At 48.2% G+C, this 26,299-nt stretch overlaps 1 protein-coding gene across 1 annotated transcript; it reads left to right on the top strand.

The window, feature by feature from the left end:
• The first annotated feature begins 861 nt into the window (after positions 1-861).
• Positions 862-24,845, top strand: LOC144174274 (regucalcin-like). Its single transcript, XM_077702882.1, has 5 exons — positions 862-1,042; positions 2,709-2,897; positions 11,362-11,574; positions 13,154-13,297; positions 24,283-24,845. Exons 1-5 carry the CDS (start codon positions 862-864, stop codon positions 24,489-24,491), a joined length of 936 nt encoding a protein of 311 aa, XP_077559008.1. The 3' UTR covers positions 24,492-24,845.
• Positions 24,846-26,299: the final 1,454 nt, after the last annotated feature.

The following is a 26,299-nucleotide window of genomic DNA, read 5'->3' as shown; positions in this document are numbered from 1 at the left end:
CAACGCGCTGGAGCAGAAACTACTCGCCTTTCCTCGAAGATAACAACGACCACAAGAACTAAGCACGGTGACCTGACTGTATTTTAAGTCCATAACTTTAAGACCATTTTAAAACTATGCGGAAAACCTAGCTACGTGCGGTTATAGGTGTGCACATCGGCAGGCGATCCTCCCCACTGGCTCAGGAAATGACACACTATCATCCTCAAGATTTGGGCTCGCTCAATCGGGACACCATATTTTCGCGCCACAGTGTACGGTGCTTTAGGCCATCCGGAGTGCTCCCGTTGCTGCTTTAATAATGATACTGTACACAGACTGTGGAACTGCCCTCCCTTTTGTTCAATACTGAATACAACCCGTCTAAAAATTGCGGATTATCAGCCAACCGAGTGTGACCGATTGGCGTAATCCAAGCCACCAAGCCCAAGCTGTCTATGGTGTCTGCTTGAGGCTATACGGCACTTCAGCGAAAAATCAGACCTCTCCACCATTCGAGCGATTGATAATATTTTGTCCCTTTCATTGCCTTTTAAGACTGCAAAATTCACCAAGTCCCAACAGTGCGTCTAGCTATAATCTGTAAGTGAGCATGTTCTAACAATTTACCACCATCTTCGAAGACGAGAAAACAGAAGGCAGGTTCGTCCGCGTTTCGAGCCGGTGGTCCCAGAGGGGTCGGCTGGGCCTCCGTCATGGTCGCGCTGACCCTCTGAAGCCCCGAGGCTAAGAATAGGCAGCTGGCGACCTCGCTCGGAGTGCGGTGGGGGTCGCAGCGGACGTGGCGAAACCGAGGGCGTTAGTGAAAGCCTAGTGTCTCCACACTGCCCAGCCGCAGCCACTCTGGGGAGCCGCGAAACGATGAAGTCGTCGTCCACGCCTGGATTACGGGTTCGCGTCGCTTCTAAGCGGCGCTGCCAGGTCGGAGAGGGGCCGCACTGGGACGAGAAGGCGCAGGCGCTGCTCTACGTCGATTGCTACGCGGGATGCGTGAGCCGCCTGGACCCCGAGACGCACGAGGACATCGACACGATTCACTTCGGTGAGCCGTGGTAGCTGTTGCAGTAATCAGAGTACTCGCATTGGGCGCGGTAAAATAACGTAGGCTTTGTACTGTATAGCCGACACCTTGATTACACCTATTTTGGTTAACAGAAACCGAGCTGACATACGGGAGGGAAAGCAATGCCCAAGTTCGGTTCATGCATTGCCTTTGACTAAGCCACGTTTTATACGGAGAATGGAGTTAGTTATTCCCGGTTGAATCCTCTCTTCTTTTTTCCCGCAACCCTTACTCGAATTATCACGACATTCTAACGAGTTGACAAAGTGTAAGGAACGTAATTCGTAGAATTGAACTCTTAAACTATTACGGATACAGGTCCCGAGGATGCAGGATGCAGGTAGCGTGTGTCCGCAGACATACGCGAAGAAGCATGTGTGCCAACTGTTTCGCAAAGCAGAGCGTGCTCTTCACAAAGTGCTCAGGAATGTGTGCTTAAGGCCAACAGCTCTGGAATTTTTCTTTGTCCAAATTTGGTTCAAATCAGTACCTGGTACTTTTGAAATTACGACGGCAAAGTAGTAAATCAAATAAGCATACAAGGCAAGCTACAAGCCTTTGAAGCCGTTCTTTAGCATGTTATGTTACAGCTAGCGGAGACTCGCTGAAACAAGTTCCGGATGGACTGCGACGCAGAATAGGAACCGTTCCCGCAGATCTCGCGCTTCTCCCGAGAGTGTTCGCCTATGTTGCCCGCGCTACTATAGGTACTGGCGGCATTGAAGAAATAAAACGGAAACAGCAACGAAAGGTTCCACTTACAAGGTTCAGCATTCCGCTTGAAACGCTCGTTGTGTAGAGCAACGTGGTTCTATAAACGTTGTAGGGTGCCTCGATTAACGCGCGTCTCCGCCGTACGGCAGCGCTGGCATCGAGGCAGCCAACTTGGAGCAGTGGAACGCGGTCACTTTAAATTGACTTGAGCAAATGTCTAGCGTATTACCTTGGGAGCAACGAGACGGGAGAACAGCCTGAGGGGTGAGCGGGAAAGAGAAGGGATCATTTACTTGGCAGGGGTGCCAATGGACTCCGTCTTTAGTCGACCTTTGCAACGAAAGGACCAGATACGGGGCAATTTTTTTCAGTTTCAGTTTGGAAAACAGCAGAATTTTTTTTTGCCAGTAGCGCCACGCTCATTCATATTTCAAACGCGGTGGTTTGCTCTTACCGCATTATTAGAGATTTCTAGCACTCTCTCTGTTCTCTCCTTTCCGTGCTTGCCGTGCTGACCGGGACCCGACTGGGCACTTGCGCATTCGTTCGTGTAGGGTGCATTAGTTCCGCTTGCCGGCCTTCGCAATGCCCGCGCATTCGGTGCTGGGGGGGTATCCTCCTCGCCGTGGCCTCGTGCGCGGACGCAGGCGGGTTCCGGTAAAGACGATACGAACACAAAAGACGGAACAGACGGAATTCTAAAACTGGCTTTTGGCAATTCGTTACGTGGTCAATCACACCAGTGCATTGGGCATCTTTATAAGGCCACGTCCCTTCTCGTGCCACCCACAGCTGCAAGGAGCACTGTTTTCTCATTTCCAACTTAAGTAATCCTCCACTTATCGCTGTAATTATTGCAACGGTAAGGGGGAGTACGAAGACCGGCTGGCGCGTTGAGCACCTGTTCGTTTTTCTCGTCTCCGGGACGCAGAGGGAAAAATTCCGTTCGCGATCCCGCTGGCGACGCAGCACCACAAAATCGTCATCGGGCACAACCACTACGTGAAGGTGACCGACATGAAAAAGAAGCACGAAGATCTCATCGCCATGGTGGAGGCGGAGAACGCCGGCACGCGACTCAACGACGCCAAATGCGACGCCGCCGGAAGGCTCTGGACCGGTACGTGAAAGACGCGCGTTCAATTTTAAACTGCACGCCGTATCTGGCATTCTTCGTTTCGTTGAGGCGGTGCATGGGTCATGCTGGTACGTAGGTATTTGTATTAGCCTACTTCTCGGTTTCGGCAGTGATGTCTAACGCGGGGCGTAACGTGGGGAGGCATGGCGTCCTGTCATCTGGTGGAAAATTCAAGCGCGCACTTCAGCGAAAGCTTATCGCGAGCGGCTCCACCGTTCACGAGGTCGCAGAATTGAGGTAAAGATGGTTTTACCAGAATACTTCGATTCTTTTCAAATGACTCTGGTTTACTCAGTGACGGTGTGCACGCGTTGCTCGATATGCAGCGTCGACGGCAAAGTAAGGCAGCGTTCGCATGCCCACTGTTCACCAACGATGCGCGCTCGCCGTTCAGTGTTCCGCAGGCTGCTGAGTGTGTTGGTCACGCGAATTGGAGGGATACTGAGGCTGGTTCTTAAATATTGACATGGTTCCCTTCCTCAAGCCGATTACGTGCCCGGGTGTCATTACGGGCGCCAAAATTCGCTGTCGTGTGGCGCGGTTGAACACGAAGGAGCAGGAGATTTTTGGGGGTGAGTCACGGTTGATAAGGCCATTGCCTCGTGTGTCTTGTCAAACCCGAAATGTGACAGTCATCGGCGGCAGAGGCGTGAACACGAATGGTGGCAAAAATAATCGCCCCGGAAAACAATGAATTAATAAAGAAACTTTATTAACACAAAGATATCGACTGGAACTTAATAAGGGTAGCGTCCTGGGCACGTTGGTACTCCATTGTTAAAAAAAATGATTGCGCTAAAAAGGGACACGGACGGAGTGAGGACAGACACACACGGCGCAATTTGCTGAAAACAGACGATCGCTTTGTTGTTCAAAGCTTGTGCCCATGGAGTGGCAGCAGACTTTCTTAGAGCATTTCTAAAGCACAGACTGACGACGGCGCGCTTTACGAGCTTAGAATGGGCTGGCGTATATGGCAAAAGTGGCTTCTTGGCTCGCAGCTCATAGGACCAGCATGTATGGCTGTTACTGAAGATGAGGCGAAGATCAAGAAACCGGATTGACCCTTCCACCGGCAACTCGTGGGTAACATGAAGGGGAGTTAAGCACTGTCGAAACGTTGATAAGGCCTCCACAGCAAACAGGTCAGAAGGGCAGTCAATAAAAATTAAAAAATCATCCACATATCTGAAAGCTTTACACACAGAGCTACCCTGCGTCTGGTTTAAAGTTTCATGGTCTAAAGAGGCTAAAAACAGGTCACTAAGAATGGGAGCTATGCAAGAACCGATACAAACACCAGTGTTTTGCAAGTAGCATTCACTGTCCAATGTAATAAAAGTGGACTTCAGGTAAAACTGTAAAAGCTCTAAAAAGTGACTGCTGGACATACCGACCTCGTTCTGAAAGGACAGAACCCCGAACTCGTCAATATTTTGCTCTATACAGGAGAGTACGCTGTCATGGGGTAGGGAATAATACAAATCCTTAATGTCAATTGAAAACGCTTGGAGACGCCGGTCCGGGTCACATTTCAAAAACTCAATTACGGCGTCAGAGTTTCTAACAAGAAAAGGATCCCTAACAGATAAAGGCCGAGTTCGGCCTGTAAAAACAAGGCCAAGGGCTTTTGCCAAGCATCATCTTCTGATACCGCCGTGTGTGTCTGTCCTCACTCCGTCCGTGTCCCTTTTTAGCAATCATTTTATTTAACAATATCGACTGGGCCTACGGGGAAGTGGGTGGGGTAGGGTGGGGTCAAAGTTTCAAGTCAAAACCAGGTTACACATGCCCAAATGGACGCCGGGGGCCAGAGTGAAGTCCCACAATGAGGCGAACAGTTGCTTGGCTGTGGCTGCGGATGGATAATGCGTCCTGCAAAAATGTGGCGCTACTGGTTTGTCTAGAGGTCTGTTCTGCTTGCAGTCCCATGCACGTCCAGAGTATATGATAAATGCTTGGTTTGGCTCCTGTACAGCACGGGTGACTTCTAGCGGTATTTACAGTGATGGGAATGGCTGGTCGCCCTTTGTTGTGAATCTAATAGCACTATTTGCAAAACATATCTACTGTCAGCGCCACCCCAGTTGAGCCTGGGGTGGCGCTGAAACCTGGAGGCCGCGGGGAAATCCTTGAGGTAAATGTAGTCGGTAGTGGGTATTTGGCTGCGTAGTAGATCTCTAGCGCACTTCTTATAGATGGCACGGGCTTCAAGGGGGGGAAACTTACGTCGGTGGGAGCGGTGCGCGAGGGCGTGCGCCGTCTCTTCAATGAAGTTAGCGCAGAGACGTGGAACCCGGTGCACCCAAATTTGAATTCCTTTAGTGTTACGTAGCCTCCTGGCAAGCATCTCGATGGAGGCGCATTTGAAATCCTGATAATGCGGCCGGCCTAGTGCGGGGACGGCCTGCTGGTTGCCTGTGAAGAAAGCTGCATGAGGCTGGTAGGAAGATTAGTCATTAAATCCGAGTTGGTGGACAGCGATTATCATTGCTTCAAGTTGGACGTCGGTACTCCAAAACGCTGTTGCGTACTCCTGTCGGCAGGTGGCACGGAATGTAGATGGAATGACCGCTAATCCGGCAATATTCGAGGTTGGCTCCGAAATGGCATCGGCATGAACCTCGATACGGGCGTTCCGCTCAGTAATTTGGGCCGCGCGTCTGCATTCCTCAGTATGGGGAAGTTTCTCAACCCTTGAGGGGAATAGCCTCGGGTTGACGACGATGAAGACGTCCCATGATGGGATGTCGTGGTGTAATGATAGGTGAAGTGCAGGTAGTGCACAGCCGGCGGGAGGGAATGCTCTTCAGATGTCGTGGCCTTCCTGGCGAATTGGTATGATTTCCGTAAGGGACGGGAGTTGGACGTATTTGTATGACTTTTCAATATTTGTATACTTCGGGAGGCCAGCGATGGCTGGAAGGCTTCCACGATGTTACACCTTAAGCTCCTGCAACTGGGTCTAAATTAAATCGAAGCCACGACTGACTTTATAGACATCGACCTGCCCATCACTGCCGGCGTTAATGAGAGCCAGCGTGCCAAAAAAATGCAAAAAAGGGACGGCACGCTCCTTCAGTTAGACTAAGTTTAATCCCGAAACGCGCCAGCTTCGCTTCGCTCGTAGGTGGGTGTGCGACTGCTCGCATAGTAAATCACTGACGATCACGATACTCCCTAACAAGAAATTTGTGCGCAGCGCGAACTGCAGTTTTCTCGGTCACGGCGACTAGCTGCTGCGTCTCAAGAAGTGATCGCTTGATCAGTGTTGAAGAACAGTACCCGTGCCGATGGATTTGCTTACAACCCTCGTTTAATCCTCCTCTCAGACGGCACACTCTTGCGCACCGTCTTCTCCTTTTCCGCAACATCCTCCCGCCCCGATAGTGATGCATGTATGGATATAAAAGGCTTGAGGAGGAAAAACATCACAGAAAAAAAAATGATAGTCAATTTAGCAGCCTGGTTCCAATCTGTCTAGCAGTTCGGTAGCCGTCCGTCAGCAGCTTAATTTTCCATCGAACCTTTGAAGTGCGATGCTGCTTTCTAATGACAGGCTTGTTTTGTATTGGCGATGAAGGTACAACGCCCCTCTGTGGTATTGCAGGGAAGGAAAAGCGGCCTGTCTTGCGTGTAGCTCGTCTCCCACACCATCTTGGTAGGGATTGCACTTGCCTCGACTGAAGCTTACGTGTTTGAACTCGCGTTCTAAAAGGGGACGCCCTTCCGCCCGATGGAATCGGTTCGTAGTTAAGGCGAATGTCCACAAACTCTGCGACTCCTCTTTAGTTTGGCAGTCTTATTCTGTTTACTAGGTTTGTCCCGAAGTCTGTGTCTCTTTCGTTCTATAATACCATAGTATCTTGAAACGGGACGCGGACGCGAGTCCGTGGCGCAGCCGGACCGTTTTATGCGCCTCTTTCCCCTCTGCGATCATGGTGATAGTAGGCCGCTAGCCGCCTTGGTCGTCTTCCTCCTCTTCCATGAATCCGCGACGTACTCCCACCCACGACGGTGAAACTAGTGGTGGGGAACAGCAGGGGTGCAGAACAGGTTATTCCAGGTATTGCCGTAGGTGAGCAGCCCGATGTCAATTCTTAGAAGACGCGAGGTAGCAGATGTCTTCAACTTCATCGTCATCCTCCACCGATGTTTCGAAGCGCGATGTCGCCTTCTGGCCACCTTCTTGGCTAGGACGGGGCATGCTGCTTTGCTTGTATCGGAGTTTCTTACGAATGAGGCAATAAAGTTAGTTATCGTTCGAGCATGGGTGATTGGTATTCGGGATGCAGCCTAAATCTCCTGGTCCGTGATCTTTATTTCTATACCTATTCGCCCCCGACGTTCCTTTCTGCAAGCTGCCTCAGTGTTTTCCAGTTGCGTATGTATCAATGCCACGAAGATGGTTTCCATTTCTCGTGGTTAAACGGACGCTTCACTTTCACGTGCTTGAATTTCTACGTTTAGAGAGGCTGTGTCGCGCCACTCGTTTCCGATCGACGATGTTAGTTCGCCTGCAGTGTCACCTCCTGCTCGCATGAAGCATTGCGGACCAACAATCAGGAAACGGTCGAGCTATTCTATCTTTGAGTAGTTTTCCGCCACTTATGAGCTGGACCCCCAGTATTGGTTGTTCCTAAGGTCGATGCGTCGAAGTCACTCCACATAGGAATCTTTTCAGCAGAGCGTTCTGGTGGAAGGGAGCGGGGTACCGGCGCAGCTAAAGGTTTTATCCCCTTACTGATGACATGCTCGTTGTGCCGGCGGAAGATTTAAACGTGGACGTCAAAAGGCCCAATACGACCTGCATGGTGTCCTCCGTGGTCGCGCGGTTTGGGTTGGCGGGTTACACAAAGGTGCCTGTGACGCGGGAGGAAAACAGGTAGCTCCGTGTTTGTCAGCTATAATAAAGCTCTGGTCATCCCATGTTTAATTCAGCTAATTGGCTGGGAAGTACTCTCAATCGCCAATTACAAACAAACTGGTTTTGTTTCGTGCAATCTGTGGACTGCGTTCAGCTTCTCAGGTCATCCTTCGTCACAGAGTGAAAGGGCACGAATTTTTTTTCTAGCATTTTCCTTCATTCGAACGTGCGGAAATTTGTCGACTTTCGCTTTACATCTAGTAGCTTTTTTTTTTACATGAAGCTCGGCAATGGCTCACATGGAAAGCTTACATTTGTATGAACACCTTGTATTTTGTGCTCGGAAGCGCCGTCATTCTTGCCGGAAAACAGAATGTTTTTCCAGCGAAGGGAACACTAATCGCCTGAAACCTCTTTAACGGCTCCGGCGTTTACACTGTAACTGGGGCACCACGCTTGTAGGCGCTCCGTAAGGGTGGCTTACGAGCCCAACGAATGGCAAAGTTGGGTATGGCCACCGTCGCCGGTCATTGCTTGCGGTGATAACGACACTTATCTTCGGAATATATTTTTAACCACTGCCACCGTACCGAAACGATCGGAACCTGGTTAAAACAAACATTATTAAAAACAGGCAAAGCTTATTCCCTACAAATTTACCTTCGCAAACTGCTAAGAGAGTGAAGGCAACCAGGTCGGGAACACACGTTGAACATGAAAAATCCACTATAAGGGGTAACACGGCGTGTTTCATAGTAGTCGTGGTGATGCTGTGTTCGTCGACTTCTATGAAGACCCGCTGGATGACATCCATATTCGGGCCTTATTGGTGACGGAATTGCTGCTCTTGCGCACTGCTAGAGGGGCGATGCAACGATCGAGTTACATCGTTACGCTCTAATTTGAACAAGCACGGCGACACGCGAGAAAAAAGTTGCGGAAGGTATTCCTCAATCGAAAAGATGTTGGTCCGTCAGCTTTAGGCAGCCGTTACTTTTCGCCTTCTTCCCCAGCAGGACCCGATGAAAGAGTATACAACACCCACCACCCTCCGTCCTGAAAAGAGCGTAGTGGCGTGCACAGCCGACAAATCATTGCTTACTAGCGAATTTAGGCGGGTGTGTGGGCAGGATCAAAGCATTGCTACGAGCAAAATTATATTCCGCCAATGTATACCCGTATTGCACTTGTACAAAACGCCCGCCAGCTTGGACGCCAAAATTCGCCGCTGCCTTTTACACTCACATCTTAAAGCAAAGCTTTCTACCTCTACCAGCCAACGGTTCTTTTGTGGCGTGCGGGAGAGAGAGAGAGTAAACTTTATTTTGAAAAAAAAAAAGGGAGCACGTGGTCGGATTCCTCATTTCAGGATCCCGTTGGAGCTTGCTATACAAACTCCGAGCGCGGCGGGGCGGTGGGGGGGGGGGAGGAGGGCGGGGAGGGGCGGAGGGCGCGGAAGTGCCTGCTCGCCGGCGGCGGCGTCGACGGTACGGCTTTGTTGTTTGCTTTAGCGACGGTTGTTTTGAGCCTGTTTGGCACCGCTTCGGGTTCATTGCGCGCTGCCTTCGCACGGCTTCATTAAATTGTTCGACAGCCTCTCCAGGGTAACCCGCACCCGACGGAATTAAGTTGTCGTACGGCAAACATACGTTAAGGATTGGTTTGCAGGGCGGGAAAACAAAATGTACAAACCACCTACAGACATCTGGCAGCTAGAGAAAGGCTACCTTTAGAGAACTGCTTGCCACTAATGGGACTCTGTTTTATGAAGGGGTGAATACCAATTCGTTTGTGTTTTAAGAGGTATTACAAAAGGCGAAAGTAGCAACTGGTTCTGCTAAAAAGCGCTTATAAAAGTTTCCTCAGCTTTCTCCCAATTCTAAAACTTACTAAGCTAACTAGTTTAAATCGGTATAAATGGGAATCACCAAGCTCCCATGCCGAATTGTTTCGGTGTCTGCGCTTGTGTCGCGTGGTGGTGTAGCCCCAAGCTAGCACAGCAGGATGGCTAGTTCCGCTTTTTCACCCTTCTAAAGACGCTCCTCTCCGTTTTCTTTTTCCTGACTCACGGCCGGCCTACAGCGGCGGCGTCCGCCGCCCTAGCCCGGCCGTGGCCGACGCCGTGGAATTTGCGGGGCGACGGAACGCCGCCCCGCAAATTCCAGGTAACGGCTGGCAAAATCTATGGTTTCGCACCTTGTAGAGCCACGTGTGTGAATTCAAGTGACGTCGCATAGGCAATTGTTGTGAGTGTCGTTTAAAGCTTTGCTTTCCAACCACCTACGCCGCGTGGATTGGAGCCACTTTTTCTTCTTTCGCTCCTCGTGCTTGTCCTCTCTTCCGCAGAGTTGTCCCGCTCACAGAGTCGGTTAGTGGTTCCACAAAACACGACCTTGTTCTGTGACTCCCTTTGTTTTCTACTAGTCACCATGCGTAAGAGTCAGTGTTACCGGGACTCTTTTCTGACCGTATTTTAGACTAGTTTATCACAATTTGTAAAGAGAGGCTCCTTGAATGAACACAGAACTTTTTGTGACGCAATTCCTGTATTTTCATAAAAAGACCACTGGTCGGCGGGCGTTTCTCCTTTAAGTTGCCATGCGCTGCCCAAAAAGACAGCTTTTACAAAATTTCTCCTGCGCTTTCGCTGTGTTTTTTTTTTTTTGCTGTGTATAATCTCCTGTCTATTTATGCTTTTCGCGTTATGCCTGTCAGTGCAGTTAAAACTTTCGGCTCAAAATCCTCTACCCAGGTGGAGATAATGCTTAGTCCAATCAGGTTGCCACAACTTAGTATGAATCTTTAGAAATGCTCATTGAACAGATCGGCATTTTTGTCGCATGCACTCGTCGGCCATTGATAGCGCCGTTTACGTACTTGTTAGCGCCACGTCGTCCAGATTGCTACATAACTATTAACTACCTTGCAGGGCTCAGAGTCTATTCGATGTAACGGTCGTTTAGGGCCTCACGGAGGGCAGACTATGGTAGCTTTCAGCCATACCTCCCGGACATGGATCCTCTAAGGCTCCTCCGGGTTACGTGCTTGTAACACAGGCGCTAGCTCTTCCTTTGCCTATAGTGCAAATGCTAACGCATGCGGTGAGCTGTCCGGCCTCGCAAACGCCACTACGCAAGAAGCTGCTATTGAAGCTGCTACATACTTAGAAAGTTATAGAAAGCTGGAGAACCGGCGTTGGTACGGCGTCTGGTACGCGAGAGGGTATCTCTCCGCATGAGCACAAGAGATATCCGTCTGTGTGCACATGTGCAATCATACGGTTTACCGAACTACATCAGGTTATCCATTATGGAGAGGCTACAAGGACCTAATGAGCAGTTGCTGGGCCTCCCGCTCGTAGTCATTGCGTCGTAGCCGCATGAGGCTCTGGAGCGGGACGGCCCATATGAAACTCGCGTGACTGACGTACACGTAGCGTCGAATTATGCGAAAAGGACTACCCAGCTGAAAGCGCGACTCATTCATTGTGCCAGTGCCTCGAAACAGAAGTTTTAAGCTTGAGGTGCTGTTGAGGGCCGTGACGGCACATTTTTGACCCATTGCAACTCTGACGCGCAGGTACAATGGCCATCGAAAAGAAGCCAATGGAGGTCACATCCGAGCAAGGGTCCATGTACAGCATCGAGAAGAAGCACATACGCAAGCACGTGGAGCGCATCACAGTGCCGAACGGCATTGCATGGACCGCAGACAACAAAAAGATGTTCTTCGTCGACTCGGGCCCAAGAAAGCTGTACATTTATGACTTTGATCTGGCCAAAGGAGATGTTAGTAAGTGCCATGACATGACACCGTTGCTTGCTACACTATCCTCGGCGCTAAAGCTTTATTCCAGAAAACGCAGCTCGGAATTGTTTCAAACGGCCCGGTCTAAACACGTGGCCACATTTGCTCTCGTGAGCAATAACCCATACTAGCCCAATAGTAGCTTAGAAACAGTCTTGGACTTTGAGTTGTAGAGTAATGCCCATCGCTTGCACTATTCTCGCTAATTTGTGCGTGAAGCTGGGTCTGAAATTCAATGCGCTATATTCAAATGCGCTATATTCAATTCAAAGCCTTCTAATTTCAATCACCGCCTTAGGTTCCTAAAGTACTCCAAAATATCGCACCCACCGGCTTTTATATTTCTGCTTTATCCAGGACAAAACAGTTCCGCCCCCCCCCCCCTCCCTGCTGAGCCGAAGGACGCCGGTGCAATTGCCGGCCGTGGGGGCCGCTTTTCTAATAATGGCAAATAGCAAAAAAAGCTTGTTTGTCGAGATTTGGACCCGCGTTCAAGAGTCCGAGGAGGCCAAATCTAATTCCGAGCCATCCACTACGGCACGCCTCATACCCTGTGCAGCATCGGCGCGTTAAGCCCCATTATCAATCAAGCAATCAATCAATCAATCAATCAATCAATCAATCAATCAATCAATCAATCAATCAATCAATCAATCAATCAATCAATCAATCAATCAATCAATTCACTGCACCCCCCGCGCCTACCAGGTAATGACGTCCGCGACTCCTGAGTGATAGAACCAACATAGTGCTTCTGCGCACCTGTGCATAAGAACCCCTGTGCCAAGGCGCCTTCCGGTTGTTTTCAGTGCTAGCAATCAAGTCATGCCACTTACTAGTAATTCCCAAACTAACCGACAAACCCGCTTTACACTTGTTTCACTTCGTAAAATCCTTCCTGGCCGACTAAAAAACAGCTTTTTTTTTTGACACGCAAGATTTATTTGTCAGGTTAACCCATTGTGAATGTCATAAGTTACGGCAAAAACGCGAGGATGCGACGAAGGAGTAATTGAAGCCTAGTTGGTCTACGACAAGAAAGCAATTACTTATCGTCTAAAAATTGAGTAAAGAGTCCCTGCAGCGGCTGATAAACGCCTCAGCTTTTTCCCTCAAGCCTACAAGCATTGTGATAGCTACAATAATCATTAGCACCAAGCGGCACTGCGTGATTAGCTCGCTGCCGCTGGTACATCTTCCATTTTCTGCTTGCGTTTACATGCGAATTTCTTTGAAGTGAATTTCTAATGCGTTCATGGATGAATTTGAAAGGAAGCTGGCCAAAAGTCGCGACATCGCTCGAATGACGCAGTTTTAGCGCTCGAGCATGGCGGAAGTGAGGAAGGAGAATAATCTTTTGAACAAGTTTTGGAGTTTACTTATCGGTGCAGAGCAGTAATGTTTTGTGAGGTATACTTTGTGATGTATGGGTTTGCTGACCGTGTCCTGAAGGCATTCCAGATTTAGAAAAGAAGATGGTAAAAATGTTGCAGAGTGCCTTTTACAATAAGCAGACGCAAACTCTCTGAGTGATCTTCGATTGCTCTGCATGATTCCTCTGCAGGCAATCAGAAGGTTGTTGCAAATTTCAACCAATCCAGCTTTGAGGAGCTCGGCTATCCGGACGGAATCACAATTGACCAGACAGATAAAGTTTGGATCGCCTGCTACGATGGAGGCCACGTGGTCAAAATAGACCCCACTACAGGTAGGACGCGAGGGTATATATTGGATTTCCCATTTATGTGAGCCATGCACGCAGACACTAGGAGCATCAAAACCAGTGTCGCCATCTGCTGAAGTAGCAGTGAAAAGTAGGGGTTCCGAACTTTTGTTCTCGACACGCCACCGGGTGACGTGGGGTGGGGCGCACATCAGTTTCAACTGAAGGCGTAACACTGTCATAGGATGCAGGATGATTCCTGGCCAGATCGCCACAGCTACCGCGATTTCGCCTGAAGTGTCCTTGTTTTCGATCAAAAAGGACGCGCTTTATGACTAATGGATTGATGGTTTTCGCTATCCACGTAGTATCAACGCGATGACAAATCATCTGACCCTACAAGCTTATTAGGTCTACGTTTCCCCGCCCTTCTCATGTAATCGCTGCAATTAACGGTAAACTAATGCTAAAACTCCCCTACAACACTCGTTAAAGCTTGTTTCAACATGTCAAGAGCTTTTGGGACACAGGGGAGGCGTACAATACGTAGACTAAGCAGCTGCTAAGTATCCACTCTCTGCTGATCACTGATATGGTCATTAGAAATTTGAAACCTCGTTCCAGAAATTTTCCCCTGAGAGGCCTCAGCTTGAATAACACCACCCAAGCCAAATGGCAGCTATTGCTAGGCATTCTTTGTGTAAAATGAAATAATTACGATTGCTGCTAACGTTCCATCGGATTTTTAAGTAGATACGCTAATGAATCGTTCCGTTTAGTTGGTATAGGCAATCTCTAGACGTACCATTTGTGCAGAGGCTTCAATATGGAAAGGAAGGGGAATTTCAGCCAACTATTCAGCTTGGGTAATTTGGACATTATTAAACATGTACAGGTCGACGCAGAAGTTAACGGAGCACGGGAACAATGGCCGAATCGCATCGCTGCGCCGGGTAGGAGCGCCAACGGGAAGCAAGGAGACCGTTCAGCGGGTATGCTCGCACAGCCCCCGCCACCCAATCAGATATGCTTAATCGCCGCTCTGCTAGCGCGTCAGACGGGGCGTGACAGTTGTCAAAGGACAGCGCTGGGCAATCCGGCTTATGTTGCCCCTCGCAGCGGGCAGTAGGGACCGAGTCCGCCGCTTCTAGGTTCGCACAAAGTACGCACGCTGCAAAACGTGGCTTGTTGCGTTCAGCCAAGGGCAATTATGAGTGATGTTCAGAGGCGGCATGGTATTGTCTGTTTTCCTGGTTTACAGCTGTGTGCCTATGCGATGCACGACATAACTCTTGGGATGATTTCTATATTCTTGAGGCATATTTTGCAGCTGCCTTATAATGTCTTGCATCGCATAGGCACACCGATGTAAACCAGGAAAACAGGCAATACTATGCCGCCCCTGAACAAAACTCATAATTGCCCTTGGCTGAACGCAACAAGCCATGTTTTGCAGAGCGCGTAGTTTGTGCGAACCCAGAAGCGGCTGATTCGGTCACTACTGCCGGCTGCGAGAGGCAACGTAACCAGCGCCTCCGGAACGCCCAGCGCTGCCCTTTGAAAACCGTCACGCCCGGTCTGACGCACCAGCATAGCGGTGATAAAGCATATAAGATAGGGTGGTGGGGACAGTGCCAGTGCCTCCTGTATAAAGGAGGCACTGACAGTGCGAGCTTACCCGCTAAGCGCCGCTTCTTGGTTCCCGTTCGCGCTCCTACGTGGCGCAGTGATGCAATTCGGCCCACCGCTCCCGTGCTCCGTTTACTTCAGCTCGGACCTGTACATGAAACATGTTGGCTGTAGCAGAGTCCTTCAATGCTTCTCTGGTCATGAAACTCCCGGCCAAGTTTCGTACGGGGACAAAGGCTACCGCGAGGGCCGCCACCGCAGATCGGAGGGCAACGCGCGGCCGCCGCTGCTCTGAACCCAGACCGGCAGGCAGGAACGCAGTAGCAGCATGCCCGTTCGCACCAAATTTTTTCGCCACTCACAAAATGATAAGTCCATTTGAGCGGCCCACGACACGTAAAGCGAAAGTGCACTGCTGATAAGGCGGCGAGCGTCTGTTTTATCTTACTCACTGGTCTATTCCCTCGCAAACCCGCTCTGACGAAGCCCCCGGTTGCCCTCCAATCAACACCAGCGCCGGGGCGTGGCAGCGTACGAAGCTCTCCCATAGCGTGGTCTACCATAGCGTGGCGGCGAAGTTTCATGACCAGAAAGCCATTGAAGGACTCTGGCTGTAGTATTGGGAGGTGGGTCTAAGTAGAACCAATTATTGAGATGAAATGTTCCGAACAAGTATGCCGCAATTTTGAATGGCTTCCACGAGAAAGGTATAAAATTCTATAAGCTTACTGCAAAGGAATATATACGAATTGTTCTTGTAATCTTCATGGTTGTCATTATCTAGATTGTGTATGTAATTCATAGTTCCCGCGATATTTTTTGTTTGATTAAAGTTGTCGCTTGCCTTACTGTGTGCAAGTGTACTGTATTTTTCAAGATGCCCAATGATAATGGGCGCTAATATGCATAATTCTTTTACTGATGTACTCCAATGTGTATTATTATGTACTTTCGTTTGCATGATTGCTTAGGGAATTTCCTAATCCAGTATATTGTAATATTTCTAATCCCTTCACCGATTCTTACCTGTGAAACAGCCAAAATCCTAGACCCTTTGCTATCGCATATTCTTGTTGTTCATGTGTTAGTGTATGCGATCTATGCAAGCATGTGGCGGGAGCTAGTCAAGCTGTCAAGAGCAGCTTTTTCTTTTGCAGCCTCAGATCTACTTACAAATGAAATAAAGACCACTGTTATTATTAATAAAACAATGCACTGACTTTAGTTAACTTCATTTTATATCATTTATTTACATTCAGGACACTAGGGCATTACAGGAAGGAGTGGGGTTTAACAACAACCACAAAATGTAAAGCAATGGAGTTCAAGCCCATCATGCGTCAAGAATGGCATTAAGTTAAATGTTTCCGCCATGGAGTCAATGGCGGCGAGAGGGTGGTTCTATTTCCTGCTTGTTCAGTTCAGGGAATGAGTCAGTCAAGATACAAATTAGCCCAACTAAACGACACACAAACTTTCAAACCATTATTCTAAACTAGACGGAATATGAATAACAATTCCGAAAAGGGTTTTTTTTTTAAGTTGTGGCTGAGGTGAAATATTTTGGGAAGAAAGTGAAAGCCATGAACATTTACGCCGCAATGAGGGGTGAGGTAAGTTAAGTGTCTTCGTCATGGCAGTTACACTAGAATGGCGGGGGGAGTTAGATAATACAAAACGAAAGGCCTGGTGTCGAATTGATTCGGGGCGAGGATGAGGGTGATTTGGAACCATTCAAGAGTGTGCATGAGTATTCTAGTTCTCGACGCACCGAGGTTTTCTTAAGAGTTCAAACTAGGAAGGAAGAAGATAAAAATTATGACTTAAATATCCTAGCATGCGATTACAATTGTTGGCGATATAGTCAACATCGATTTCTTGAGAGAGATTATTTGTGATATGAAGACCCATGCACTTCTATAAACCTGCAAATGCTATACAAGCACCGCTATGCTCATGCGTACCAGTGTTGCAATATTACCACAGAGCGAATTCGCTGTCTTACGATTTTTTAACATTAAGTGCATGAGCCATTTCGTACGCCAACAGGACAGATTGTCAAGATCGGTCTGAACCTGCCAAACTAGTAATTAGGTTTTGGATACAATGCGCAGTCGTCAGCGAATAGCTTCACGGTAGAGTACCTGATGCAACCAGGACGATATTTAATGAACGAAAGAGCAACGCTACCACCCTGACTGTTGATGTAGAGCCGGCCGCAAAACTCTGCGGGATCTGCAGTGCGTGGCGGAGCGGCGCAAAAGTGCATTGCTGAGCCTTTTGCCACAACAGACCTTGGTGGTTTGAGGGTCACGGAACTTGCGCGCCAGGCGCGCTTTGCGCATGCCTGTTTTTTTTTTCTTTGTTGTTGTTGTTGTTGTTGTTGTTGTTGTTGTTGTTATCATCCTTCTCTGGTCACTCGCTTCCTCGTGACGGGCTTTCCATATTTGCGGCAACCGCTGTGGCTCGGCGTGACCATCGCCGCGGGTCTGCCTTTCTTCACTGGTCCAACACAAGACGTTGCTCGCATCCGCCTTTCGCGGGGGGGGGGGTCAAGGTTGTCTGAATATAGCTCAATCTACCAAGTGCTATTCTAGTCGAACATTAAGATTCTAGGGCTCTTATAGGCTAGGTACTGACGAAAACTGTTTGCGTCGACAGGGTGCGCAGAAATAAGTAGCGTCAGCAAAATTCATTATTGCGGCAAAGCCAACTTTCTTGTGAATGCTCTCTGGCTCTCAATCTAATGTAGATATTTTTTGGGGAAATAATGCTAAAATTGGCCTGTAAGTGGAGTCTGGCGTAACTCCGCGTTCTTAATCTACTTGGCATATTCCCTTAGTTTACAGTGAAGTTCTAGACGTTACGAAAAGAATACATCGCCGTCTACGGAGGGCGTATGGTAATAGAAAACGGCTGTAATCCTTGTTTTATCAAAACTGCCTCATCCCATTTGGCTGCAAAATCGACTCGAACATTAGCAATACCGCAAGTTGGGCTAGTTGGTGCGTGATATCGAAAAACTTCAAAGCGCACAAATAGACGGGGACATAGACGGGGAAATAGACGGGGACTTATTTTCAACTAAGCGCGTGTGTGTGTCCCTCCTCTTTGACCCCGTCTATTTGTGCGCTTTGAAGTTTTTCGATATGGAACATTAGGTCAAGTTTTTTTTTTTTAGTTCATAGTGACAATTATAGTTCATAGGTTGATGCAGCGATGGCGTAGAGGTAGAACACCCGCCTCGCGTGCAGAAGGTCCATGGTTCGAATCCCGGTGCCGGACAATTCCCACCGGATTAAAAAAAAAATCCGCGTATTGATGGAATTGCACAAAGGGGCTTGGGGTGCGGCCTGACCCCGGCGACCATTGCCGGTAATGCACTCCCTCACCAGAGCAGGATTGGCCACCCTGGTGTAGTAACGGCCACAACCTCCCATGAATACGCCAACTAACCCCCGGCCCTCAGTCCCCAGCGGCTGCGAAGCAACTGACCACGGCGGCGGTCAGACCTGTGACGCAGCAGAGGGTGCTAAGAATCCCTGGATCCGGACAGGCCGCCAATGGAATCTGAACCTGGCAACGTTTAACGCGCGAACCTTATCTAGCGAAGCGAGTCTCGAGGTGTTGTTCGAGGAACTAGAGGGCATTAAATGGGATGTAATAGGGCTTAGCGAGGTTAGGAGGGCAGGCGAAGCCTTTACGGTGCTGAAAAGTGGACACGTCCTATGTTACCGTGGTCTAGAGGACAGAAGAGAACTGGGAGTGGGATTTCTAGTCAATAAAAGCATAGCTGGCAACATAGACGAATACTATAGCATTAACGAACGGGCAGCAGGTCTTGTAATTAGGCTCAATAAGAGGTACAAGCTCAAGGTGGTACAGGGCTACGCGCCCACATCCAGCTACGACGACCAAGTAGTCGAACGCTTCTATGAAGATGTGGAATGGGCAATGGCTAAAGTAAAAACACAGTATACCGTAGTTATGGGGGACTTCAATGCTAAAGTACTTAGGCAAGAATCAGGCTGGAGACAAGGCAGTTGGGAACTATGGTCTGGGCTGTAGAAATAGCAGGGGGGACCTACTAGTTGAGTTTGCAGAACGGAATAACCTCCGCATAATGAATACCTTCTTCTGTAAACGGGAGAGTCGGAAGTGGACCTGGAGGAGCCCGAATGGGGAGCACAAAAATGAAATAGACTTCATATTATGCGATAACCCTGGCGTCGTGCAGGATGTGGAAGTGCTAGGAAGGGCAAGGTGTAGTGACCACCGCATGGTAAGATCTCGAATTAGGCTAGATTTGAGGAGGGACCGCAACAAGCTTGTACGAAAGAAGCCGATAAACGAACTAACAGTAAGACGTAAAGTAGAAGAATTCAGGATCGCGCTGCAGAACCGATATTCCGCCCTTAACGAGGAAGGCGAGCTTACAACACAGGAAGCCAGCGACAACCTTACACGCATCATCACGGAGTGTGCAATAGAAGTCGGGGGCACTATGGCTAGACAGGATACTGGTAAACTTTCACAGGAGACGAAAGATCTAATGAGGAAACGGCAAACCATGAGAATCTCCACCGCAGCTGACAGAATAGAACTAGCCGAGCTCTCGAAGTTAATCAATAAGCGTAAGACAGCTGACATACGGAAGTATAATATGGAGAGGATCGAATACGCTGTAAAGAACGGAGGTAGGCTGAAAGCAGTGAAGAGACGTCTTGGCGTGGGGAAAAATCAGATGTATGCACTTAAGGGTAAGCAAGGCAATGTCATCACAAATAGGGATCAAATAGTCACAGTGGCTGAGGAGTTCTATAGGGATCTGTACAGTAGCCGGGACATACAGGATAATGCCGAACGAGACAGTAGTTCAGAGGAGATAGACATCCCACCAGTAACGACCGAAGAAGTAAGGAAGGCTTTGAAAGAAATGAAAGGGGGCAAAGCACCAGGTGAGGATCAGATAACAGCTGACCTCTTGAAGGATGGCGGAGAAATTGTACTTGAAAAACTGGCAAACCTGTATACGCAATGCCTAATGACCGCAATGGTACCGGAATCTTGGAAGAACGCGAACATCATCCTAATCCATAAGAAAGGCGACATGAAGGACTTGAAAAATTACAGGCCGATCAGCTTACTGTCAGTCGTCTACAAGGTATTTACCAAGGTAATCGCTAACCGAATCTTTGCAACCTTAGATTTCAGTCAACCTAAAGAACAAGCAGGGTTCCGTAAAGGTTATTCAACAATGGACCATATCCACACGATCAATCGGGTGATAGAGAAGTGCGCTGAGTATACTGAACCCCTATATATAGCCTTCATAGATTATGAGAAAGCATTTGACTCGGTCGAAACCTCAGCAGTATTCAGGCATTACAGAACCGGGGGGTAGATGAGCATTATGTAAGAATACTAGAGGATATCTACAATGGGTCCACAGCTACCATCATCCTCCATAAGGAGAGCAGTAAAATACCTATAAGGAAGGGTGTCAGACAAGGAGACACAATCTCTCCAATGTTATTCACAGCATGCTTACAAGAAGTATTCAGAACGTTGGATTGGGAACAGGTGGGAGTAAGGGTTAATGGAGAATACCTCAGTAACCTCAGATTTGCTGATGACGTTGCCTTGCTAAGTAACTCGGGGGACGAATTGCAAAGCATGCTTTCCGCACTGGGCCAACAGAGTAGAACCGTGGGCCTGAAAATTAATATGCAGAAAACTAAAGTAATGATCAATAACCTCGGGACAGCACAGCAGTTTGAGATAGGTGGCGAGGCAGTGCAAGTGGTAAGCGAATATATCTACTTAGGCCAAGTTGTGACCTCAGATCCCAACCATGAGGCAGAGATAATTAGAAGGATCAGAATGGGGTGGGGTGCATATGGCAGATATTCTCAGATAATGAATAGCAGCCTACCATTGTCGCTGAAGAAGAAAGTGTATAACAGCTGCACCTTACCGGTACTCACCTACGGGGCAGAAACTTGGAGGCTTACTAAGAGGGTTCAATTTAAATTGAGAACGACTCAGCGGGCAATGGAGCGGAAAATGATAGGTGTAACATTAAGGGACAAGAAGAGAGCGGAGTGGGTCAGAGAGCAAACTGGTGTTAAAGACATATTAGTAGAAATTAAGAAGAAGAAATGGACGTGGGCAGGGCATGTAATGCGAAGGCAAGATAACCGCTGGTCATTAAGGGTAACAGAGTGGATCCCTAGAGAAGGCAAGCGTTGCAGGGGGCGGCAGAAAGTTAGATGGGCAGATGAGATCAAGAAGTTTGCGGGGATAAATTGGTCACAGTTGACACAGGACCGAGGAAATTGGAGAATAATGGGAGAGGCATTTGCCCTGCAGTGGGCGTAGATAGGCTGATGATGATGATGATGATGAGTGACAATTAAATATGAAGACTACTTCTAGCGTTCTGCTGAGTTTTCTTGACATTTTATATAATTACGCAGTTCACGGTGTAGTTGTAAATATTGTGTAATTGCCGTCGCCTCTCAAGGCTTCGTTAAGGGGAAAATGGGCGGCCCCATGTTTGTCCGCTAGAATAAAACTCTCTCTACACGCCGCGGTGGCTCAGTGGCTAAGGCGTTGCGCTGCTGAGCACGAGGACGCGGTTTCGGTTCCCGGCCGGGGAGGACGCTTTTCTGGTGGAGGCGAAAAGCAAAAACGCCCGTGTGTACGAGATTTCGGCGCACGTTAAAGATCCCCAGGTGGTCAAAATTAATCCGGAGCCCTCCACTACGGCGCGCCTCATCGCCTGCGTTGCGTCGGCGCGTTAAACCCCGCAATCAATCAAATAAATAGAATAAAACTCTAGTCCACCCAAGCGTTACTCAGCTAATTATCTAGGAAGTAATCTTAATCTCAAAATAAAAACAAGGCGTTTGTTACTTGGACTACACGCAGCTCCGCTGGTTATCCTTTCCACAAAAGAAAAGGGCACTTATTTTTTTATTTATTTTCAACTAAGCTCAAGTGTGTTTTCCTTCATTTACAACCGGTGCACCTTCTCGTCACCACACGAAACATTTTGCGTACGAACTGGGGTATTTGCCATGCATGTACGAGTTCCCAGATTCCCTACATTTATGCGGAAGCTGGCAGAAGGGATGTGAAGTTTTTAGTCCGTAATTCATCGCCTTTTTTGTCGTCCCATCGGCTAATTTTACATAATTTTTCCGACTTTTGCCATTTTTTTCTTCCTATCGGCCAAATTTAGCACGATGTTTTCGCCAAAATATCTAGATTAGATTGAGAGCAAGAGAGCATTTACCAGAAAGTTGGCTTTGTGCCGACGCGACGTTTTTCTGCACACCCTGTCGACGCACACAGTTTTGGTCAGCACCTAGCCTATAACAGCCCTACAATCTTAATGTTCGTCCAGAATATCACTTGGTAGATTGAGGTATATTCTGGCAACATTGATCCTCGCGCGTAAGGCGGTTGCGAGCAACGTCTTGTGTTGCACCAGTGAAGAAAGTCAGACCCGTGGCGATGGTCACGCGGCGCCACAGCGGTTCCCGCGAATATCGAAAGCACGTCATGAGGATTGGAATGACCAGACACGGATGATAACAAAAATGCACAGGCATGCGCAAAGCGCGCCTGGCGCGCAAGTCTCGTGAGCCTCGATCCGGCGGTTTGTTGCCGCAGATGGCGCAGCAATGCAGTTTTGCGCTAGAGTTAATGTATATAGCTGCCCTACGGGAGATATACATGAACTCTAGTTTTGCGCTGCTCCGCCACGCACTGCAGATCCCGCAGACGTTTGCGGCCCTCTGTACTGCAGACGTTACAGTAGAGGAGGGAGATAAGCTGCCATAGCATTTATCCGATGTTTTTTGTTACAAAGGACATCTTTCACCAAATCGTTTGCTAAGCTTCAAGATTAGTAAATCGTGAAATGCCGTATGAAAGGCTTTTGCGATATCAATAAAAGTGCAATCAGTGTAACAAGCTAGATCAGTGTTAGCAAACAAGTTAGCAAGCGACCTGCAGGTCTACAGTAAAGGACAGAAGGTGCACTTTGTATCAGGTCTTTCTAAAGCCGTTATTACAATGTTCATCTAGAGAACTATTAAATGTGAACTCACAACGCACTCTAAATTTTACAAAGAGTGCTTGTAAATGAAATGGGACGGCAGTTCTCTGGGGAATTAGGGTTAACTGATTGACGAATGCGAACCACCTTCCGCTGCTTCCAACCGCCTGGCAAGCGTGAACATAGACTGGTGAAAAAAACTTAGAAAAGAATTGTGATGCGTACAAGTCGGTACCTTTCTAAATTGGAATTTAGGCCATCAGACCCCGCTCAAAAAGATGTTTCAAGATTTTAGTTTATTTTGTGACTCCTTCACAGTCCGCTACTATACGATTCATGACAAAAATGATGCCTAGTAATATTTGTAATAGAAGGCAGAACTCTGTGGAAACCCTAAACAAAATGCAACATTTTTGCAACATTCGTTATTCAGAACAGAGACTGCCGCAGTGTGCATTGTACTGTTTTTTTTTTTACCGCTCACAATTGACCAAAATTTTCGTGGATGGTTTCGTAGATAAGAGAAAAGAGTAACATTGAAATGAGCGTTTTTCGCACTAGCGAATTTGCGGACGCACTCGGCGTTAGCGTTTCGGTACTGAGACCACTGCTAGGGCTGGTTTACCCGCTTGCAAGAGCAAACTTATCGGTTCTTTTTCTTCTGTAAGCGTCGAATGACCACCAGTAGGCGTACCTTTGAGTCGCGTTGAAACGTCCAGCCGAACGGCCTGCGGAAGTATGGGATGCGAACGAGGAAACAGACAAAATAGCGTATTTCTAAATGAGGGTCGGTCGGCGCTCGCACATTGACATTAGAATACAGTTTCGGGAGGAAGTTCTGCTAACCATGATGAGGGCACACTTTTAGGGCGTATTTTCTTCAGAATCTGTAATGCTTATTCGATCATTTGAATCCAAAAAAGTTACCTTAACATTCCGCGGATCCTTATCAATATTGTGTGTATTAGAACAGATTCTGTGGTGGTTTTAGCTGGGTATACCGGCTTTGCAATGTTCTATTGGTTGTTTTAAGCTGTTAGTATTGTATTTATTCGCTCGCAGTAAACGATGGCCAAGAAGGAAGTGCAGAGCACATAAAGTGTTATTCACGAAAAAGTCTGTCAATCGTTATACACTCCTTGACAAAATACAATGATGGTGTCAGTAGGTAAGGGTTACCGCGAAGCGTGTGTGCCACTCCTAAAACTCTCTGTCCGTGTGGTGTCCAAACCATTCGCACAGAAATCCAGTAATCGCCCTTTTCCGCGGTGACCAAAGCACTTATAAAACTATGTTCTTCAAGCTTCGAAAGATATTGTTTCATGCCCTCCAGGTGCGGTCGTGCAAAAAATCAAGATCCCGACCCAGCACGTGACCTCTCTCTGCTTCGGTGGCCCACGATACGAGGACCTCTTCGTGACTTCTGGGTTCATCGGTCTGACCCGCGACCAGCTTCACAGCCAGCCTGACGCCGGGGCCATATTCAAGATCTCGGGCATACAAGGGACCAAGGGACTGCCGCCGAACTGCTTTGCAGCATGAAGAACGAAGACCGCTGGCTGCAAATCTCGCGACAGCCGAGTCCATTGCACCAAATTGTTTCCGCTGTGCTGAGAAAACTTAACGGGAAAGTTTCCGTAAGAATTCGTATGCTGGTCGGTAATGCCTATATATGGGGAAGAGGTTTCAGGCAAGGATTTATGCGGGTACAATGACTGAGTTATTATTCCTAACGACTCCAGCACCTTGGCGCAATCAAATGCTTCCCGTTTCGCTAATTGTACGCATTATATTTCATACGCCGTTGCAGGTCCAAATTCAACTAGGCACCACACTGCTTAACCGCTATCTTGGAACATTTGGGAATTCCTGCGCGGTGTAATAAATGAATACGGAATAGGAACAGAAATTTCGCAATCGCAAGTTAATGGCAATGAGCCTGATACATAGCTGCAAACATTTCGGGTAATCACCACACCCGGCCTGAAAGCAGCGGTTTTCTCACTATACTCGGGGACATCTTAAGAACTACAACTGGAGTTGTCCCGGCGCCTCATCGCCGTAGCCGGCTGTTACTCCGCGTGGAGCAAAGCGTCCCTTACTACGAGTATTTAGAACGCGACACTAATATTTTCCGTAATTTCTCGTACTTAATCTGATTATCAACTTTAGCAGCAACGACAAAAAAAATCTAGTTGCGAAAAGGGAGGCGATGTTGCGCAATTAGCGCAATCTCGTTTCAAAATGCGCGCAAGAGTTGACATCCGGGTGGTCGCTTCGGCGGATTGATACACAACATGAGCTATTGCCGTTCTTAGTTTGTACCCGAGTATAAAAATGCCGGAAAATTCTTGCATGGTATCGTGCGCACTTGCGCAGCCGGAGTTTGCAGGGTTACTGCCTCACTTCGCCTTTACTCTCCGAAGTTTCCCTCATTTTTTTCCTCCTATACGTTGTGAGAAGACCACTAGAGCATTCGCATGAGGGACGGTTCCAATGGGCGCCGCCATCAGCGCCGTCAACGTGGCTACGAAGAATGCAGACTACTACTTAAACAGAGAGTGCGACTTACTTAAGCTCAGTGAACATATTTCCAGCAATCCGATTTCGCTTTGCCGCTGGTAGCATTCGTTTACAACCTCGAAAGCGACAAACGGAAACACGAATTGATCTACAAGCGTTATGTTTGTTATTACGTGCGGGGGCCTCTTATGTGGGTGTTGTGCCGAAGCTGCCGTTGCGCCACGCCGCGAGTAGGGGTTGTGGTTTTACTGCCATAAATTATATTGCATGTTTGTCATGTTTTGCTGAGCGGCATGAGTCGCTTGCCGAAGCTTTAGGGGAAGTTGAGACGTTATACCCGTAAAGCTTGTTCAGTGCGCTAAAGTACCCATAAGGTTCATTCAGATGTCAACAGGCCGGGGAAACATTTGGATGTGGTCAGTTTGAGCACGCAAGCGGGAGTTTCAGACAGGGCGTAAAGTGAGGCCAAGATTCAGTTAATGTGCTGTGGGATCCCCCGCTAACGGCAATACATTCCTCAACATTTAAATAGAAAAGAAATGCTTTTCCTGAGCTCAAATTGGGGCAGTGCGGCGAGAATAGTAGCGAATCGGTTGCTTGCCAACGCATAAGTATAACTACTACGGTAACCTTGAGGGAATTTGAGAGAACTAGGCACTATGCGTACTTCCTAAACCTGGGATTGTATACCGAAGCAGCCATCCCCACCTCGCCTGCCATTTCAGAGCGGCGATTGTTAATTTGGTTTATTGTAAAATTCGTGCCAGCTGATAATCGACGCAGGCGAATTACACAGAAGCGAGGACCCAAGAGAAATGGCGGAATAT

This window comes from Haemaphysalis longicornis, unplaced genomic scaffold (assembly GCF_048455015.1).
Source record: "Haemaphysalis longicornis isolate Haplotype H1 unplaced genomic scaffold, Haemaphysalis longicornis Haplotype H1 scaffold_1, whole genome shotgun sequence".
In the NCBI taxonomy this organism is placed as follows: Eukaryota; Metazoa; Arthropoda; class Arachnida; order Ixodida; family Ixodidae; genus Haemaphysalis; species Haemaphysalis longicornis.
This window is presented reverse-complemented; position numbering and strand designations above follow the sequence as displayed.

Excerpts from the sequence above, each read along its gene's own strand:
- LOC144174274 (XM_077702882.1), top strand. The coding sequence starts at position 862 with ATGAAGTCGTCGTCCACGCCTGGATTACGGGTTCGCGTCGCTTCTAAG. Across the intron at positions 11,575-13,153 it reads TCTGGCCAAAGGAGATGTTA|GCAATCAGAAGGTTGTTGCA; the intron begins GTAAGTGCCATG and ends ATTCCTCTGCAG. Across the intron at positions 13,298-24,282 it reads CAAAATAGACCCCACTACAG|GTGCGGTCGTGCAAAAAATC; the intron begins GTAGGACGCGAG and ends CATGCCCTCCAG.